Source organism: Bufo gargarizans, chromosome 4 (genome assembly GCF_014858855.1).
Source record: "Bufo gargarizans isolate SCDJY-AF-19 chromosome 4, ASM1485885v1, whole genome shotgun sequence".
Classification (NCBI taxonomy): Eukaryota; Metazoa; Chordata; class Amphibia; order Anura; family Bufonidae; genus Bufo; species Bufo gargarizans.
This window is the reverse complement of record NC_058083.1, coordinates 106,252,030-106,274,017: the sequence shown is the minus strand read 5'-3', so window position 1 is coordinate 106,274,017 and position 21,988 is coordinate 106,252,030. Positions and strand designations below refer to the sequence as shown.

The 21,988-nt window shown below is 46.2% G+C and overlaps 1 protein-coding gene across 1 annotated transcript in view; it reads right to left on the bottom strand.

Annotated features, from left to right (window-relative positions):
• Positions 1-1,423: 1,423 nt before the first annotated feature.
• Positions 1,424-21,988, bottom strand: part of GPC1 (glypican 1) — a 73,719-nt gene continuing 53,154 nt past the window's right edge. The window contains 7 exon segments of the mRNA XM_044289526.1: positions 1,424-2,067; positions 10,765-10,940; positions 11,983-12,059; positions 12,061-12,117; positions 18,249-18,368; positions 18,960-19,090; positions 21,212-21,377. Coding sequence (XP_044145461.1) covers positions 1,862-2,067; positions 10,765-10,940; positions 11,983-12,059; positions 12,061-12,117; positions 18,249-18,368; positions 18,960-19,090; positions 21,212-21,377 — 933 coding nt within the window. The 3' untranslated portion in view covers positions 1,424-1,861.

The window sequence follows — 21,988 nt, the reverse complement described above, 5'->3', positions numbered from 1 at the left end:
GGGGGATCTGTGGATGACGGACACTGTTATGGGGGGAACTGTGGATGACGGACACTGTTAGGGGGGAACTGTGGATGACAGACACTGTTATGGGGGGATCTGTGGCTTTCACTGTTACAGGGGGATCTGTGGCTGGCACTGTTACAGGGGGGGATCTGTGGATGGCACTGTTATACATGTGTCATCCACAGACCCTCCCAGCCCATAACTGTGCCATCCACAGATCCCCCGCCGCTCCTGTATACTAATATAATATGTCTTATTCAATTAATAGTTATTAAATATGCCTCTTTATTCCTAAAAGTACCTTAAATCCTAAGCGCTTCAGTACAATGCCGGCAGGCCGGGCAGCCGGCGCGTCACTCACTGACGTCACTTGCCTGCGCCGCCTGCTTCATTCATAAAGTAGGCGGCGCAGGCACGTGACATCAGGGAGTTACGCTGCCGCCCGCCCGGCCTGCATTGTACGGATGAGCTCAGGATTTAAGGTACTATTAGGCATAAAGGGGCATATTTAATAACCATTCATTGAATATGACATATTTTATTAGTATACAGGAGCGGCGGGGCGGGCCTTTAGTACAGTGACTGCACCGCCCCGCCGCTATTGCCGGCCCCAGCTCCTCCTCCCAGTCCCTCCCCGAGTCCTCGCTCTCTTTACATCGCTGCCAGCGATGTAAAACTGACTGCATTCGCCGTATAAGACGCAGGGGCATTTCTCCCCCATTTTGGGGGAAGAAAAAGTGCGTCTTATACGGCGAAAAATACGGTATATACCTGATGCTTACTACTTGTGAATCGCCTCACTGCATATTGCACATACATGCATTCCATCCGTTTGGCGGGATTTTGAGGCAGCGGTGGGGGACGGGACGACTACAGCATCCAGGTTGTTTTGCTGACCATTCTCCATAGTAATTCTGTGAAAATGTCTTATGAATTTTGTGATCAATTGATGATATAATAAAGTATTTATATTTTTATTGGGCATTCTATGGTTGTTTTTTCTAGCAACATTTTTAGGTTTATATTATCATGGGATATGCCTGAAAAAGTTGCAAACTGCATGTTTGAGACTTTTTTAAAGCTACATGTGCAAAATTTTTTGACCAAGCGCTGTTTCTCCACTGGCCTTGTCACATTCCTGAAAAGGGGACACCCCTTTTCTGGCCCACAGAGTTTGTTTGGTGGTGAACCTACCCTTTAAAAGCTACCTACCTGTTGTATAGCGTCTACTCAGCAAATGTAAAATGCCTGTTTTATTGGCTCACCGATACCTCCAATAGTACCGGCGATCTCAAGCCTCCCAGCTTATTCAGCCACATAATGGATATCGGACTAAACAGCAATCGGTGGTAACGCTCAGCGCTGGATGGTTTCTGCTGAATCAGATCTGACAAAAGAAAACTCCCAGTGGCGGATATGAAGAAAAATGTGCTTTATATAGAAACAAGGAAAATTGCATACATTGCTTCTCTGTGGTTGTCAGTTGTATATGTATAGAACTGTATGTCTTTGCACTAATAAATATTTTACATTTTACACTTTGCCATTTTATTTTAGAAAAAAAGAGACACAATATTAGTGAAGTTTTATGTCACTTTTAACATTTTTTTTCCTATCAACCAAAACAGCCAGATATGGTTTGTCTGTATCAGAAAATAAAACACACGCAATTACAAAAAAAATGTACAGGTATGGAGGAGACAGGTGGAGTCTGCAGGAGAGCACAGTGTTATAGTGGCCTGATCTCCAGCACTCGCTTGCTTTCCATTTTTATCTACTTCCAAGTATAGAAGAAGGTCAAGTTCATTGAGGGAGAAAAGTGACCGCATTCCCTTTATATGACAATTCACAGGGGTTACCACCTGGCAAAGTGTGCCACAAGCAGAGCGGATACAAGTAGCAGTAGGTTCCATGAGTTTAGGTTTCCGCTTGACCCTGGTGATTTCTCTTTGACGACTACACGTGTTTCAGTGTGAAATACAGTGGAGTCTCGTGAGGCTGTCCTGACGCACACACTATCGCTGCAGCCATCTCCGCTCCCTGAACCGCTGATGTCATCACCTGTGAAGATCAAAAGAAAGGTCAGTGCCGGATGACCCACAGGTTAGCTAAACACTACAAACCAAACCGTCAGCTGATGGTTTATCTGATAGTCTAAAGAATGGTCGACCCTTCTAATGGTCAGATGAGGTCTTCTGTTAGGCCGCTTTCACAAAGTCAGTTGTTTGATCAGTGATTTTATAGAACAGGTTGAAATCTTTCCTTAAGGCCAGACAGAGACAAGCAAGTTCAATGAGAGACACTCGCTACTTGTGGCAGCATTCTGACCCAGCATTAGAATGATTTAGAATGCTGCGAGACCTGGAATCTATTGAATCGTTCTGACATAATGCAGTCAGTGAAATTCAGAAGATCTCAGGTCACACAGCATTATAAATCACTGTAATGGCATGCAATTCTGTCAGAGGAGCAGGTCAGAACGGGAACTCACAATGCCACACGCAGCGAGTTTCTCATATTGAACTTGCTCGCCTGTGTCTGGCCTTATACCTTATCCCCGTATAGCCTCCACTTCTGGTTTTGGCTCACAATCACTGATGGAAACACTGACTGTATGAAAGCAGCCTTAGGCCTATTGCACACGGCCGTTTTTTTTTCCCCGTTTACTGTCCGTTTTTTGCGTTCCGTATACGGAACCATTCATTTCAATGGTTCCGCAAAAAAAACGGAATGTACTCCGTATGCATTCCTTTTCCGTTTTAACATAGAACATGTCCTATTATTGCCCGCAAATCACAGTTCGTGGCTCCATTCAAGTCAATGGATCCGCAAAAAAAACGGAACACATATGGAAATGCATCCGTATGTCTTCCGTTTCCGTTCAGTTTTTTCCTGAACCATCTATTATAAATGTTATGCCCAGCCCAATTTTATCTATGTAATTACTGTATACTGTATATGCCGTACGGAAAAACGGAACAGAAATGGAAACACAACGGAAACAAAAAACGGAACAACGGATCCATGAAAAACGGACCGCAAAACACTGAAAAAGCCATACGGTCGTGTGCAATAGGCCTTAGTCTGTACTATGTGGTCTCCTACAAATTTTCCAATAAGCACCTGATAAGGGCTTGTTAATCTCACAGCTACTTATTTCTATTGTTTTGGCTGAAAAATAATGGAAGTGCTGGATCCATGATGTAACTGAACCATACTGACTCTATAAGGGCTCTTTCACACGAACGGATGCCGTGCGGGTAATCCACTGTGTGAAAGAGAGCCAAGCCCCGTTCCGGACAGCAGAGACACGGAGCAGTAACATGACTGATAATGCTCCGTGCCTCTCTGTGACCTTTTTACTACTAAATCACAGTGAGAAAGTTTTCACTGTGATTTTGTAGTAAAAAGGTCACAGAGCATTATCAATCATGTTAATGCTCCGTGTCTCTGCTGTCCGGAACGGGGCTTGGCTGTCATTCACACAGTGGTTTCCACGCATGGGATCCGCTCGTGTCAAATGTCCCCTCTTTAAGTAGAAAAATGTTCTGTCTCTGACGCAGATGTGAACAAGCCCTAAAGAAAGTATGTGGTCAAATAGAGGAAAGAAGAAGATCTTCTATAGGAAACTTGTCAAACACTACAGGCATGTTACTTGTGGTGATCATTTTTCCACCTTACCAAGAGTGAAAACCGTCCAAAACCAGGGATGAGGTGGCAGGTCTCCAAATACTAAGGACGACCATCACAGCCACAGCACTTATCATAATATTCAGGATGTATATATAGGGCTGGCAGGACTCAGCCCCTCCACCTATGATGTCAGTAGAAGGACTTTGTTTTTTTTTTTTTTTTTTTAACTCGTTTTATTGAAAAAGAGTAACAAGGCACTTACACGGTACAGACAAACGCACACAGAATATGTTGCATGCAGCATACAGTGACAGGTACATCAATTATATCTGGCATAGGTACAACAGAGCACATCATTCCGTACTAAACTTGTCATATAGGACCTGCATACATTCCTGATAAATAGTACATTCCATGAGGCTCAGGAGAAACGCATATCATTCCCAGCGCAACATCTCAAGAATCCACAGACACTGCAGAACCAGGCGAGGTAGTCAGGTTAGAATCACACCACAGACCCCACACTTTTTGAAATTTCTCAGGACATTTTCTGTTCACATAAAGTACTTTTTCATACGGTATAATCTGGTTGACAAGTTTCTTCCATATGCCTACTGTAGGGTATTCCTCCGCCATCCACTTAATGGCAATCACTTTGCGGGCCATAAAAAGGGATTCGCTCAGAAGTATTTTATTATAGTGAGTCCACCCATCATTATCCAAAATACCCAGCAGGCAAACCTTGGGACACAGAGGTATAGGGCCCATTCCTAGGGATGATAAGATTGCAAGCACATCACGCCAATATGATCTGATGTGTCCGCACTCCCACATCATATGCCAGAAGTCGGCATTGCTATGAGCACACCTAAGGCAATCCGGCTGGGACATTCTCCCCATCTTATGCAGCCTGGTAGGAGTCAGGTAACTGCGGTGCAGCATAAACAATTGGATGAGCCTATTGTTAACCGAGGGTGACACACGAATCACAGCCTCCAGTGCATCCACCCATTCTTCTGCAGTGAGGTGGGGAATGTTCCCTTTCCATCTAGTCTCAGCCAGTATGGGCTGTGAGGCCATCCGCAACCCCAGCAGGTAAGTATACAGAGCTGAGATTATGCCCTTTGGTCCCTGTGATTTAATGACTCCGATCAAAGGATAGGAGGAAATGGCCCTGTTCCGGTCCCTAAATTGCTCGCGCAAGGCATGTCTGATCTGCAGATATCTAAAGAATTGAGTACGCTCCAACCCAAATTTCTCCTGAACCTGGGAGAAGGAATAGAGGATGCCATCCTTATACAAGTCCCTTAGCGCAGTTATACCTGCAGACACCCAAGTGTGAGTGCCTTCTATAGACTGCAAGTGCGGGAATAATGGATTATCCCATAAGGGGATATCATCCGGCCAGTCCTGGTATTGACGCAATTTGGCATCTCTCCAGACCTGCTGTGCCAACTTGTGAATCTGCAGCAGTTTCCCAGATACAGACTCAGCCCCCTCCAGCACCGGCCATAGACTCGACTGTCCCAAATACTGTTGTAAGTAAAATTCCATGTTCAACAGAGGCTTTCCATCCACCCAGTTAACCAGAAATCTCAACTGGCCTGCAAGAAGTATAAATGGAAGTCTGGCAGCGCTGCACCGCCCCGCAAATTAGAGCGCTGCAAAGTGTGCAAGGCAAGTTTATGTCTAGCTCTGCCCCAAACGAACTGACCCATTAGTGAGTGAAGACGGTCAAAGAAACTACGCGGTATTGGAGTACAAGCATGTTCCAATAGGTATAGCCCCTTAGGTAAAAGGATCATCTTTATCAAATTGATTCTTCCCATGATCGATATAGGAAGTGTTCTCCAAATTTTAAATTTACCAGAAAAGACATGTTCCAGCGGGGCAATATTTTTAGTGTAGGCCTCCCTCGGCTCTCTAGTAATATAAACCCCCAAATATTTAAAATGATCCACTATCTTGAGGTTATGACAGACATCAGGCCAGTCAGAGTTCCACAAAGGCATTAGTGCTGACTTGGACCAATTAATGAGTAGCCCTGAATACTTCCCAAACACTTCTATAATAGCGATCGCCCATGGTAGAGAGATGTCCAGTCTATCAAGAAATAGAATGAGGTCATCCGCATAGAGGCCTACTCTGTCTTCCCTCCCATCCATACTAACTCCAGAATATATTAGATCTTGCCGGATCCGAATGGCCAAGTGTTCAATGGCAATGGCAAACAAGAGGGGGGAGAGGGGGCAACCCTGCCTCGTACCTCTCTGCAAGTTAAAGTAAGCTGAAGTCGTGCCATTCACTAGGATGTTAGCTCTAGGGCATCTATATAATATCCGGATCCACTGCATGAACCTAGGCCCAAAGCCGAACCTCCCCATGACCCTCATCAAAAACGGCCACTCCAGTGAGTCAAAGGCCTTAGCCGTATCCAACGAGGCCAGGGCCCAATGTCTATCATGATGAACACCAATTTGGGCTATAACTTGGGTCCTACGAATATTACCCGAGGTCGAGCGTCCAGGCATAAACCCCGTCTGATCACTGTGTATAATACTAGTAATTATTTTGTTCAACCTATTGGCGAAGATCTTTGCCAGAATCTTGTAATCTAGGTTTAGCAAAGAAATTGGCCGATAGGATGCACAATCTAAAGGGTCCTTGTCCGGCTTCAGTAGTACCACTATGGTTGCTTCATAAAGGGAGTCCGGTAATCTGCCCACTCGCCAGGCTTCCTGAAACATCACCTTAAGCTGAGGCACTAACTTATCTGCATACTTGGAGTATATTTCTAGAGGCAGGCCGTCCGGACCAGGAGCCTTCCCATTCGCCAGATCACCAATAGCCTCCTGAATCTCTTCTACAGTGATATCTTCCTCTAATCTTTCGCGATCTGCCATTGATAAACTCGGGTGCTCCACTTCATTCAGATACTGCTCTAGGTCTACCTCCGTATATTCCACCCTGGTGAGATATAAGCTCTGGTAAAAGTCAGCGAAGCATGCTAAAATATCTGGCACAGAATCCCTAATCTCCCCGTCCGAGGTGCGTATCCTCAAAACTGGCGGAGCTGAGGAATTCTTATGGACAATATGCGCCAGTACTCGCCCTGCCTTGTCCCCCATCTCAAAAGCCTGCTGTTTGTAAAAGAACACTTTGCGGTTGCTTTTTTCCTTGAGGTGAACCAAATACATCCTGCCTTTCCGCATCCAATCCTGCCGATTTGCGTCAGAAGGGTCCAACGCAAACCTTGCCTCCGCCTCCCTAACACATGCATTGAGAGTATCCTCCTTCCTTCTAGTGTCCCTTTTAATAAAGGAGATGGATGACTTAAGACACCCCCTAAGATAAGCCTTCAGCGTATCCCACAACAGCAGAGGGTTAGTGTCTGCGTCCTGCACCTCCAGAAACACCTGCAATTGGTCAGGGATCCTATCTTGTTCTTTCAGGAGGGTAAGCCAAAATGGGTGTATTCTCGTCCTGGCGCTGGGGCTACATCCCTGTGTTGAATTGAACCTCGCTATCAAAGGCGCATGGTCCGAGACACTCTGAGGGCCATGCGCAATATCTGCCAGCTCAAGGTATATTTCAGGGGAACCAAACATGTAGTCAATTCTAGACATTGCTCCTGAAGAGGGAGTAAAACAGGAGTACTCAGTAGAGTCTGGGTGCTTTTCCCTCCACAAATCCAACCATCCCATCTCCCCGATCCACGCCGCTAATAAGCTGGGCGGACTAGAAACCGGGGGTGCAGGATTAGCATGGAAACGATCCATCTGTGGGTTCATAGTCATATTCAAATCCCCTATGCACAGCAACCTAGCATGCGGATACTGGGCTGCAAACGTGGCTGCAGTTTGAAGGACTGACATATTGGCAGGGGGGGGACAGTAAATGTTAAGAATCACAAACGGGACATTATTCACATGTGCATGCACAAATATAAACCCGCCATCCGGGTCCGTCTCAACTGCGTGCGGTTCCCATCTAATGGAGCGGTTAATTACTAGCGACACTCCCTTAGAGTGAGAAGTGCCAAACGAATGGCCAGACCACTGTACCCATGGTTTCTGTAACCTCCCCGCAGTTTCGGCTGTGAGATGGGTCTCCTGCAGGCTAAGTATGTGCGGGCTATATCTGCGGACATGAGCAAAGACAGATATTCTTTTACCCAGGATCTCCCAGTCCCCTCACATTCCATGACATCAACACTATGGCAGCCATTTGACCCACAACATTGATCTATGCACAAAGCCATTCTCCCTCCGTCTCCCCCACTCTACTGCAACCCCCCCATCTTCCCCAGTACATATACGCTGCTGTCTGCATGCATTGCTATACCATACAGTGCCAAAACATAATACAAACATTGAAATCTGAACCAGTTATGCTGTGAAACAACATAAAGACATATATCACAACGCCAAAAATCAGGCAAAAATGTCTCAGTGGCTATATAGTCAGGGACCAGCATATCACTAGATGTAAAAAGAATATGCCGGTATCCGACCAGCTCCCTTAGCACGATACACGTCGTGCCTGCAGCAATTCTTCAGTGTACAATATAAACGGCAAAACTCACGCCAAGTCCAGAGCAGCAAACAGGGGTCCGGTGCAAGTGAAAAAAAAACAAAAAAAAACAAAAAAACGCCGCGCTGATATCGCCACCAGCTCGGATCAACCGCCCGGGTCCGGACAAAAATGAGAGCCAGATTGCTGGCACATTAATATACTTCATGGAGGTGGCGGCAATCTCCGCGATTTTCTTGCGGCCCACTCATCCGCTTCTCTGGGATCCGTGAAGAAATGAGATCTCTCTCCATCCACCACTCTCAGCCTGGCCGGATAGGCCATGGAATACGGTAAGTTCATGTCCCTGAGTCTCTTTTTGACAGCCACAAAAGTCGCCCGCTTCTTCTGAAGCTCGGCGGAGAAATCAGGGAACAAGGACACCTTGGCGTTTTCATGCATGACGGTCTGCATCTTTCTTGCTTGGGTGAGGATTATGTCGCGGTCCTTCCAGTTTAACATGCGGGCTAGGAGCGGCCTGGGCGGTGCCCCCGGTGGTGGCGGTCGGGCCGGGACCCTATGGGCCCGCTCCACTGCATACGCCATAGAGAAAGACGCCTCAGGGAAAGTCGACCTGAACCAGGCCTCCAAGGAAAGCCGCAGGATCTCGCCCCTCTGTTCTTTCAGGTAGGCCCAGAATACGCACGTTATTTCTCCTGGCCCTGTTCTCCAAATCATCACATTTCTGTTGCCATAAGGATACTGAACCTTCTAGGGCCTGTATTTTAGCAGGAATGGGGCGAGTAAGGTCCTCCAGCTCAGAGATCCTCTCCTCCGTCCCCCGCACCCTTTCTCTGAGTTGTTGCACATCATGTCTCAGGAGGCCGACATCCACACGTACCTCCTCTATCTTGGTGATAAGGGACGTTTGGCAGGCCAGTATCGCTGTCATCAGCTGCTCATGAGCCTCCTTCAGGGAGAGATCAGCCGCCTCCGGTTCCTCAGCAGCTGCCTGTTGTGCCGCTTGGCCGCGGGTGTGCTGCGTGCGTGGTGAGCCGGCTGCCGCGGCGCCATTATGGTGTTCTTGGCGCGCGAACTCTTTCAGCCGGTCAGCGGCCGCTTGTGCTTTGCTGGGCCCCATCTCCGGTAGCTATGAAGGATCAGTCGACCGTATGTCTCTGGATCAGGTTAAATGGCTGCAATGGCACTCAGGATGGCTCAGGATTAAGGTCGGGAGCTGGAGCTCAGATTAAGTGCGACCGTCCATGCCGGCTGCTAGCCACGCCCCCCAAGGACTTTGGTTTTCATAGTAGGTACCTGTGCTGCCTATAATATATTACCCCAATTATGGGGGGGGAGGTTCTTCAAAGTTTTTGTGTTAATTTAGTTTATTAGATTTTTTTATTGGAATCTAAAATTAAAGGTTAAGTTTTGTCAGTCCTCAAACTTGTATAATTATGATCCCTGAGAGGACTTTGGTCGGCCTTACATTAACACAAGAGGTCAGGGCCCGATAACTATTTCTTTTTCAGTTTCATGTTTCCAACAGAGGATGAAACACACAGCAGTCCCACAAGAAATCCAGAACTGTAGGACTTACTGCAAAATTAAGTTTCCACACCATATTTTATATTCTGTGTAGATTTGACCTGCAGCACATTTTATGCGAAAATTGCTTCATAATACAGAAGGGGGAAGTGTCAACTGTACAGTAAGGCCTCAATCATATGTCCGTGATGACATCGGTGAAGATGTCTGAAGAATCTGTGCCCGTTTTTTGCCCTCTGTGTGTCATTCGTATTCCACGGACACTTCTAGGCTAGAATTTAGTTTCCAGAGCATCTCCTAGCAACAATCTGTGAAACCTACGGACCAAACACGGATGGAGTCCTTGTTGTGTCCGTGATTTTTCACAGGCCCATGGAATATAATGTGCATGAGGGATCCGTAATCACAGACCAAAATACGGCACGCCTCCATGGTGTCAACACAGACCCACAGTCTGTAGAAAACCATTGATGCGTGAATACGCATGGTAATGTCAATGGATACATGAGCCGTCTGTGGAGAGCACTGACACTGCTGTCCGCGATTCATTGACGTGTGAATGAGCGCCAAGGCAGATGCATACTACAGAATGTTGTAAACTCATAAGGTTACTCATAAGCAAACAGCGGAGAATTAGATTTCTTCTGGCTGCCTGCCTCATATTCGGAATCGTATAAAGCAGGGATGCCCAACCTGTGGCCCTCCAGCTGTTGCAAAGTGTCCAAGCATGTCTGGACAGCCTACAGCTATCAGCCTACAACAGGGCATGATGGGAGTTGTAGTTTTACAATAGCTAGAGGGCCGCAGGTTGAGCATCCCTGGTATAAAAGGAAGTAAAAACTGTGTCTGAGATGAACTATTTATGCAATTCGTGATATACTCTAGACGGGTCGGCTCAGGTGAATTTATGCTCATTTTATTGGTGTCCCTGGAGAATAAAGCAAACCTCAAGATCAAGGAAAGCAGAATATGCCTGGGAGTAAAACATAATTTGATTTGATCGGCACGAGAGGGTCAATCATCACCATAAAACTCAGGAATTACATTGTGTAACTGTTTACTTACTTGTGTCCTGGAAGTCCACGTCATTTCCATTGTAGGCATTGCGGAGACGATTAGTCATAATCTTCAGCTGCATGATCTGCTGACGGATGGTCATGTCAGGCTTTGTAATATCCACATCAATCTCAGGATTATTTATCTGGTTGGCGAGTCCGCTGCCCATACGCTCAGGCATATACCTAAAGACCGACAACTTACAATGTTAAAGAGTTCAGAGGAAATTAGATAATAAAAAAGGGAATCTGTCGGCTCTGAAACATCCCCAAACTAGAGTAAGGCTACTTTCACATCTGCGTTTTTTGCTGGATCCCTCATGGATCAACAGAAATGTTTCCACCTAGATAATATAACCATCTGCATCCGTTATGAACGGATCCGGTTGTATTATCTTTAACATAACCATGACTGATCCGTCTCTAAAACCATTGTAAGTCAATGGGGGGTGGATCCATTTTCTTTTGAGTCCGAGAAAACTGATCCATCACCATTGACTTACATTGTGAGTCATGACTACTCCGTCTTGCTCTGCATCCCAGGACGCATTTAAAAACGCAATGAAACGGAACGGAATGCATTCTGGTGAACTCCATTCCCTTCAGTTCAGTTTTGTCCCCATTGACAATGAATGGTGATGACAAAACTGTAGTGTTTTCCTCCGCTAATGAGGTCCTATGACGGATCTCAATAGCGGAAAGGGAAAACGCTGGTGTGAAAGTAGCCTAAGCGGTGTATGGTGTAAGTGATGCAGAGTCAGATTATGTAATTTTTATCTTCATACGGTACTTCACTTGCATTCCCACACTGGGCACCCACAAACCAGCACTGACACATATTGAGAGGACTCCTGCTTGTGGGTGAGCTCAGTAGTCCTCTCAGTGCATTTACTGCTGGTTTGTGGGAGCACAGCGTTGGAATGAAGGTGCGTCTGAAGATAGGAATTACTTATTCGGACTCAAGACTTTATCCTAGTTTGGGTGTAGCTCTGGAGTTGACAGATTCCGTTTAAGGATACAGGTTAGGTTTCTGCATGCAGTTTTGGAAGCCAGAACCAGGGATGAATTAAAAAAAGAAAAAAAGACGACAAATCTGTCCTTTATAGGTTCTCGCCTCCTATGATCCACTCCTAATTGTGGCTTCCAAAACTGAATCAGGAAACTGGACCGTGTGGCTGTACCCTAACCAGCTGGCATATGTCACCTAGCTTTGCACAAGCAGACTGACCTTGCTCTGGACATTCCATTCCAGCACTTGTCTTCATTGCCTGGACCAGCTATGACCTTTTCACTGCAGAATATGTTTAGGTAGAGATACCCAATAATCTTGGATTTCCGTGAGCTTTACTTTTACATCAGAAACCTTAAAAAAAAATATATATAAAAAATAGTTTTTGGTACGCGGTGTGAAGATCTCCAATATTAATGTCAGTGAAATATAGAAGTGATAGTAGTTAGTTTGATCTGGACAGCAGAGCAGGGTGCTCCTTTCTCATGGCCATTTTGGGGATTGGAGGGAAAGGTATGCATTCATGATCAGACGTCGGCGCTCGGACCCTCTATACCAGTGGTTCTCAACCTTTCTAAAGCCGTGACCCCTTAATACAGTTCCTCATGTTGTGGTGACCCCCAACCATTACATTTTTTTCCTTGCTACGTCATAACTAATTTTGCTACTGTTATGAATTGTAATGTAAATATCTGATCTGCAGGATGTATGCCAGTCTATTAGAAGGTGTTAGGTAGTTCTGTAATTGGCGCTGTGTTGTGGGGGATCTGTGGAGGGCGCTGTGTTGTGGGGGATCTGTGGAGGGCGCTGTGTTGTGGGGGATCTGTGGAGGACGCTGGTATAGGGGATGTGTGCTATGACACATAGGGCATAGCATAAGACATATAGCATCTTATGCTGGTCCCCCTCATGGCCCTATGTGTCCCCTCATGTGTCCTAAACTGCGCACATAACTGTCTTTGCGTGTAAAGTATGTTACTCCTCTGTGAAACAGGACCCTCTATACCAGTGGTTCTTAACCTTTCTAAAGCCGTGACCCCTTAATACAGTTCCTCATGTTGAGGGGACCCCCAACCATTACATTTTTTTCCTTGCTACGTCATAACAAATTTTACTGTTATGAATTGTAATGTTAATATCTGATATGCAGGATGTATGCCAGTCTATTACAAGGTGTTAGGTAGTTCTGTAATTGGCGCTGTGTTGTGGGGGGGGGGGGATCTGTGGAGGACGCTGTAATATGGGGGGGATCTGTGGAGGACGCTGTTATATGGGGGATCTGTGGAGGACGCTGTTATATGGGGGGATCTGTGGAGGACGCTGTTATATGGGGGGATCTGTGGAGGACGCTGTTATATGGGGGGATCTGTGGAGGACGCTGTTATATGGGGGGATCTGTGGAGGACGCTGTTATATGGGGGATCTGTGGAGGACGCTGTTATATGGGGGGATCTGTGGAGGACGCTGTTATATGGGGGGATCTGTGGAGGACGCTGTTATATGGGGGATCTGTGGAGGACGCTGTTATATGGGGGGATCTGTGGAGGCGCTGTTATATGGGGGGATCTGTGAGGACGCTGTTATATGGGGGGATCTGTGGAGGACGCTGTTATATGGGGGGATCTGTGGAGGACGCTGTTATATGGGGGGATCTGTGGAGGACGCTGTTATATGGGGGATCTGTGGAGGCGCTGTTATATGGGGGATCTGTGGAGGACGCTGTATATGGGGGGATCTGTGGAGGCCGCTGTTATATGGGGGGGATCTGTGGAGGGCCGGTTATATGGGGGGATCTGTGGAGGGCGCTGTTTATATGGGGGGGGATCTGTGGAGGGCGCTGTTATATGGGGGGGATCGTGGAGGGCGCTGTTATATGGGGGGGATCTGTGGAGGGCGCTGTTATATGGGGGGATCTGTGGAGGGCGCTGTTATATGGGGGGGATCTGTGGAGGGGCGCTGTTTATGGGGGGGATCTGTGGAGGCGCTGTTATATGGGGGGGGATCTGTGGAGGGCGCTGTTATATGGGGGGGATCTGTGGAGGGCGCTGTTATATGGGGGGGGGATCTGTGGAGGGCGCTGTTATATGGGGGGGGGATCTGTGGAGGGCGCTGTTATATGGGGGGGGGATCTGTGGAGGGCGCTGTTATATGGGGGGGATCTGTGGAGGGCGCTGTTATATGGGGGGGATCTGTGGAGGGCGCTGTTATATGGGGGATCAGTGGAGGGCGCTGTTATATGGGGGATCAGTGGAGGGCGCTGTTATAGGGGATGTGTGCTATGACACATAGGGCCATGAGGGGGGCCAGCATAAGACATGTAGCATCTTATGCTGGTCCCCCTCATGGCCCTATGTGTCCCCTCATGTGTCCTAAACTGCGCACATAACTATCTTTGCGTGTAAAGTATGTTACTCCTGTGTGAAACAATCTCTCTCCTATTTGTAGCGTTATACTACCCTACCTCCTGACTTCCTGTCGCACTGCTAATGACGTGAGGAGGCGTTCCTGAGTTTTGACTATCTGCGCATGCGCAAACCGACAGTTTATGGAAAATCTCAGCGGAGTTCAGCTTTACACCGGGACACTGCGCATGCGCAGGAGAGCCTTAGTAGGGAAATATTATGGCCCAGTGCGCAAGCGCGGCTAACTCCGGCCGGCGCATGCGCAGTGTCCCGGTGTGAAGCTGAACTCCGCTGAGATTTTCCATAAACTGTCGGTTTGCGCATGCGCAGATAGTCAAAACTCAGGAACGCCTCATCACGTCATTAGCAGTGCGACAGGAAGTCAGGAGGTAGGGAAATCTCAACCGCTGCTCTATACACTGGCACAGCAGGGCTCTAGTTCTCGTTTCAGCAAGGAACTACTACAGTATTACAGGCTGTCCCATGAGACAGTCTACTGAATGCTTTTGGTATTTGCCATTGAACTATTCAATACCATTTATCTGTGTATAGCGCTGTGACCGTTACAGGGAGAGAGCTGCTGTAGAAAGGACGCGCCCCCTGAGCTGCCAGCTTGAAATAAATCTAGCAGAGCAAATGGAGCAATGTCTAGATCCATGTGAGGTACGGGGCCGATTCTAGCTTTTTGAGAAATTGTCATGAACTATAATCATGGGATAACCCCTTTAAATGCTTCTGATCGCCTGAACAGATGAAATCTACCGTACTTGTTTTTAGGCCTCATTATGGGACAAGGCTAAGTTTCCCTTATTTATTAGCCAGAATGGAGAGTGGCCATGTTCACGCTGTAGAACACATATTGACTCTACATTGACACTCTATTAATTTGAATTGAACCTATTTATTGCATCCTTTCCCCCCTGATGACACCGCAGGCAATTTGAGCATTTGCTGCCAGTTCCTCTACAGGTCACAGCTGATGTCTATGGGTAATAGCAGCACAATATACAGCATAAAACCGGATCAGAGTGTTACAGCACGCAGGGGTTGCGCCGCTTCTCCTCTGTGCCGCCGGCATTCTGCAGGGAGAGTGGAACGAGGACGCAGGGAGCAACAGGGAGCGGGGAGGACCCGGCCGCGCACACCTCATCAGCATGGCCGGAGTCTTCCGCTCCCATGGTGATGGCAATAAGTCTGAGCGCCGAGCTGGGCACTCATTCTCCTGCATGCAGCTGAGCGCCGAGTCATGTGACGCTGACCACGTCACATGACTCCCCCACTATTTAAACAGGCAGCCTGCTGGCCACAGGCTGCCTGTGATTAAGGGCCATTACTTGGTGTATCTATCCTGAGACACTCCTGGTTTGGGTATTTGACTCCCGGCTTCAGGGGCGTTGCTAGGGTCTGAAAACATCCGGGGCACAAGCCGACCGTGTTGAAATTGGACATTAAAGGCATGCTTAAAGGGGGGTTCTGGTTTATGCAAATGAAGTGCAGTACTGCAGACTGCAGTCATCATATAATACAACAGTCGGTAACTTTCCAATATATATTATGTTCCATTTCCTCCCCACTGGAGAAATCTTTTCTTGGGCCCTTTAATATTGATGGGAGTGGACCCTGGGCAACCCCACAGATAATCCCCCCAACCCCCTTGTACTTGTTCAGCTGATCCGCTACTTGCGGGCTGCGCGGGCATAGGTTCAGTCACTTAGGTGCGCAATCCAGTCCTGCGGCCCGTGACCTCCCACGGCGGATCTCACGCCGCAGGACATGATTGCGCATCTGTGGGGTTGCCCAGGTCCAATCAATATTAAAGGGCCCTGGAATAGCCAAATAAAAAAATGCTACCAGGCCAGCATAACATTCGGGGCACTGGACAAAACATCTGGGGCTCAAGCCCCGAATGTTTTGACTTAACAAAGCCCCTGCCCGGCTCGTTCCCCGTTTTAGTATTCGCCTGTTCCCTGGTCTGCATCTCCTGGTATTGACCCCTGACTCGTATTTGGACTAGTCTTCGCCTGCTCCTTGGTCGTTTTTGCATCTCCTGGTATTGACCCTTTGCTTGTATGGTTTGGCTTCCACAACCTTCCAGGTACCGCGGTCATCTCCTGATATAATCATTGCTAGTTTGACTTCTTTGTGTTTGTTTGTCTTGTGTGTTACCCTCGCACTTGCGTTCCGTTACCCAGGACGGGTAAGTGCAGTAGGCAGGGACAGCGGTGTGGGTGGAGTTAGTTGTGCACCCTTCCCCACCCCCTTGTGTGACACAGTGAGCCATAAATGGTGCTTCATCCCGTCCCCACCTGCCATTGGCTGATCTTACACCTGTTTAAGGTGTAAAAGTAAGTACATTTGTCAGAGCTGATGTCACTGCCTGGCCCCTGTCACGAAAAAAATTAATCGCAAAAAGAGGTTCTTGTGACAATTGTTACACTAAAAACTGGTGTAAAAATGTTAATAAATGACCCCCATTGTCTGCTGCTTAATTCCACTGCTCCTCTGGGACATATAACTCTGTGCAGGAAACATGATGATGGATTTGGATTTAATACAAAAGATACAAATTCCTAGAGGTGATTCCAGGAATAGAGCTTCTTAGAAATGTCTAAAATCAGACACTAAAAACATTTAATTTGAACAAATCACTACGAGCCAGGTAACCAGCAACAGAAAGTAATGTGCCCCCAAATTACTTCTTACTTCTCTGTGTTTGCTGCCTATTTTTCAGCACTTATTAATTTGCCCTTTAAATCTTGGCTCTGGATGGGGAACACTTGGGAGTGAGCTTATAATAATAATTATTACATAATGTACAGTCTGTCGGTTATTAATATGTAAACTGTCAGTGCGCCATATTCTGCAATGATCGGCTATTCAGAGGCCAAAAATAACAGAACAGCAGACTGCGGCGAGGACCAAAGTTAAACATGGCTCAATCACTGCAGTGTACGCGTGATCCTGGCCGCCCTCAGCACAGCTTATGGCTTGGATCGGAGTGTGGAAATAAACTCTTAGTCCACAGGAGCTAGATGTCATCAGCATTTTGTTGGGATCGGCACTGGGTGCAGACAGGCGGGTTTTCTACAATCCTTTCTAAAAATTGTCACATTAGGGCTTAGGTGAATTTCAGGAAATCAGGCTTGTCAGCTGGAAATGTGCAGAAACATTTCCTTTGCGATGCAAAAAGATATACACAGTATGTAAGTACAGCTGGGATACTAAAATACACAGACATATGCACACATGCATACAAACAATACATACTGACAAAATATGCATACTGTAATAATGTATATCACATATACTTATTTATATATGCACAAGATATACTGTATACCTTCCTACCTACACCTAGTACATACATACAGAAAGTACATAATATATACACACACATACAATACATAAGCCTAAGGAACATATACACAAACCAACACAAATCACTGTATCTTAGATCACTCAGAAATCGGCTTCTAACCAACAATTTGTAAGGCCCCTTGCAGACCAGCGTTCCTCCCGCAGCGAGTCCACATCGCAGCACCCGGCCTGACCTCCCAGCGCTGCCAGGAGTCACATAGCATTATATTAATTTATGATGCTTTGTAACCCTTACAGTTCTGGAATGTATTGGATAACACTGGCATAATGCTGCCAGTGTTATCCAATACATTCCAGAACTGTAAGGGTTACATAGCATCAAAAATTATTTTAATGCTATGTGAATCCCGTCAGTGCTGGGAGGTCAGGCCGGGTGCTGCAATGTGGACTCGCTGCGGGAGGAACGCTGGTCTGCAAGGGGCCTTACAAATTGCTAGTTAGAAGACGATTTCTGAGTGGTCAGGCTGACAGGCCAGTTCCTACAGCAACATACTATACAATCTTATACTATACAGTCTAATAAACCACAATTTAAATCTATCTGTCCATCCATCCATGCATGCTGGTAAAATAACAGTAGTGGAGACATGGTCCAGATACTTGGAAATGTAGACAGAATACAGTCTGCCTAGTACATGATTGTAGATGACAGGAGAACCAATGGTCTGGACTTTGGGGCAGTCTAAGACATTGTATGTCACCTACCAGGTTGTCCATACTGGGAACTGTGTATTTATCTTCTGGAGCTGCTTTGCCTTTTCTTTTTCTCTCCTCTGTCTTGGAGCCCTTGTTGCCCTTTTTGGGATTTCCACAACTTTTAAACACCTGTAGAAAACAATAATCAATGACCATCAAGCAGAGTAGAAGTATACCGGTTTGGCCACACGGTCATGTTTCCTGCTGAAGAGAAAGTATAAAGGACAGGCACATCATCTACTCTTTTTTAATTCACTCCTGGTCTTGGCTTCCAAAACTGCATCGGGAAACCTGACCTGTGGCTCTACCCCAATTACTGAATAGCTAAATGCCATAATTATGGGAAAACTAACAAACCACTGTCCCTATCAACTAGCCAACCCTCTACCAAACTACTGCTACATGTCACTCTTGCTTGTAAAGTCACTTGATGTATCTGCCCATACGTTCAATAACTGTATTTCACTTGTATTTAATCCCACCTGTACTCTGCTCCTTGCTATTTCTAAGATTGCTGCATGAACTTCTACATAAATAGCCCAAAGGCCAGAACCATGTCCCATCTGAATAATTTTTGTGGCTATGTCCCATCTAATCTACTTTAGAGCTGTAGGAAGATGGTCATGCAAGTAAGGTCTATCACTGATCATTCTCTGACAGCATTTGAACTATTATAAATGCTTGTAGACATCACACATAAGATTTGCGTTCACAACTTACCTTGTTTTTTATGACCTCCTTGTTCTCCTGCATATGGGTAATGGCCTCTGAGATCTTTGTGTGAATGGTTCCCACAATGTTCTCCACACCGGTAACTCCATTAAACTTGCCCGCCACCAGCAATAAGGATTCTGAGGAAGATACAAAAAGCCACCATCATTTTTCCATTATTTAATAATTATTAAATAATTATTAACGTCATATGTATGGCACTTTTCAAAGGAAGAACAAGTCAATGGCTCCATCTCTATAAATGCACTCCTTTGGAACATTTCATTTTCTGTACTATTACTATTCTTGTGAACCGTATGGGTGCAATGTGTAGTCCATTCTTAGTATAATGCTAAAAACCTAGAATACAAATGTGTAAAGGTCAAAGTGCTGAGAAGGCATCTCAGTAATGAGACATCAATTCTGACCATGAGGTTTTCTAGCCATTACTGTAGGTCAGAATAATGATCAATTCCCAGTGTCTCAGCACAACCTTACATATATTAATATATACATCTCCAGGTACCAGACTACACAGTCAATTCACCATCTGCTCACACGGTCAAGCACTCAGCATTTATTTACTCATATGTATCTGGCCTATCTATAAGCGTCCATAACGTGTTTATTTTATTCAGATTGATTGGGAGAAATGATAACCCCAAGCCACATGAGAGCAACTATGGATCAAAACCAGGTGTGCACCAAAGGTTAAGACCAAGAATTCTAATAAGAATCGAATAATGAGGTTAAATGTCAGCTGGAAATAATGGATAGGCATGGCTACACTAGACAGACTATTGGAATGTTAGTTTCCTTATATTTCATGGTATAGACCAGTGTTACTCAACTCTAGTCCTCAGGGCCCACCTGCCGGTCATGGTTTCAGGATTTCCTTAGTATTGAGCAGGTGATATAATTAGTGTCAATGCATAAGGACTTACCACAGGTATTAATTCTGTGGGATATTCTCAAATCATGACTGAGGACTGGAGTTGAGGAACATTGGTATAGACCACAAAATTTAAAAGTCCAACAGTGGCCACTGCTAAGCAACATACAAGGAATTGCAGTTGTCAGTAAGATTTAAAAAACAGCTGCCCCCACAATCAACTCTTATTTCACTGATGTACGATGGAAATGGTTACATGGCTTCCCTGAGTCATATCCATTCATGGTCTACCCTTCAATCTCCTGGGGGGAGACTAAACTTCTCGCACAGCTACCCTTACAGATGAGCTACTTGAGCCATTGAAGGAGACTTCGTTGTACTGACTGGTCCTAATAGCCAGATCCTCATTGATCATATACTGATAGGCCACTAGTGTTTAAGTTTTGGAGAACCACTTCAAATATTCCTAAAGAGGTTGGCCCATCTCATATATTGGTGGCCTATCACTAGGATAGGCCACCAACATCAGATATGTGCAGGTCCCACCTCTAAGACCCAATTCTATCTCTAGAACAGTAGAACGGGGACCCCAAAGTGAAGGAGAATGCATTCAGCATGCATGGTGTGCTCTCCATTCACGTCTACAGGAGTTCCAAAAAGAGCAGAGCGAACACTCTCATAGAAGTGAATAGAAGGTGGCTGCGCTTGAGTGGCGCACCCTCGTTCACTTTGGGGCCCTATTCTGGAGATCGGTGTGGGTGCCACTTCAGAGACCTGCACCTATCTAATATTGGTGGCATATGCTAGCGATATGCCACCAATGTGTAAGATGGGCCAAACCCTTTAATTCAGCAATGCATTAAGCGATGTCGCACTGACAACAAGGGTTTGCTAGACATCTCCTACTCTTGGCCACCCACTGTGACAGTGCTGCAGGGATGCAATCTCTCGCTTCTCCATGAACACAAAGATGAGTTACAAGATTAAAATGAGCCTGTTCTGTTCATCAGAAGCACTTTACAGGAGGCTATCCACTGTCCATTTGTCAACCTGATCATCACATCAAGAACCAAAGAAGACACAGTCGACACTCCGTGTATCAGAGATGCTATGCGCGCATCCAGGGTAAAAACCTCACGTACTTGTACAAAGAGGACCGGCACTCGCTGAAGTAGAATAATTCTTATATTTAATGGTCACATACAGAAGGCAAGTGACGCGTTTCGGCTACCATGTTTGAAAAAGGCTCATAGTAGCCGTAACGCGTCACTTGCCTATTGTATGTGACCATTAAATACATCACATCAAGAAGTCATATTGGACTGTGTATAGCGACATGACCATCTAGATCTCTAACAGCTTCACTTACCAACCAGATTCCGCCACTCGGGGTCCAAATCTGCTTGATTAGCGAGACATCCTCGCATGACGTTCCAGCAGTAATTATCACACAGCTTGATGTTGGAGTGGCCACGACAGAGAGGACAATACATGAGCTTCATAACTTCACGTATGCATTCTCCACTCATAGGGACCTGCATAGATAAAATACAGTTTTGTATCAGTGGAACAGATTTCCTCATCCTATAGATGGTGTAAACTTAGACCTGCCGTCTAGACCAGCACCAGATTTATCACAGGGGCTCAGGCTGGATGATAAATATGGTGCAGGGACAGACAGGCAGGGAAGGTGTTAAAATAATAAAATGGCTTATAGATAGCAGTTCAGACCACTCCGATCCTCCCCGTGCTGCAGTCATGACGTCATGTTGTTGACTGCAGTGGTGACGTCCCATATACCGCACGTGACTACTGCCTCCAATCACTGGCCTCAGCAGTATACGGGTATGTCATCAGTGCATTCATATAAAGTCCATATGGGATGATTGGATCACCGGCGCTGGAGCAAAGGGGCTTAGAACCAGTAAGTACAACTGTTTTACCTGCCATTCAGCAATTTTTACCAAGTATGCACATTTTGGGCTCATCCACAAAACCTTCATCGGCCCGGGAAACACGGTCTATATGTCCGCCGCATCTCCCGGGCCAATCGAGGCTCCCCTGACCCGAACTGACTGCATTATAGTGTTTCATAATCAGATAAAACACTATGATACAGTCAGATCGTGTCGGGGGGAGCCTCTAC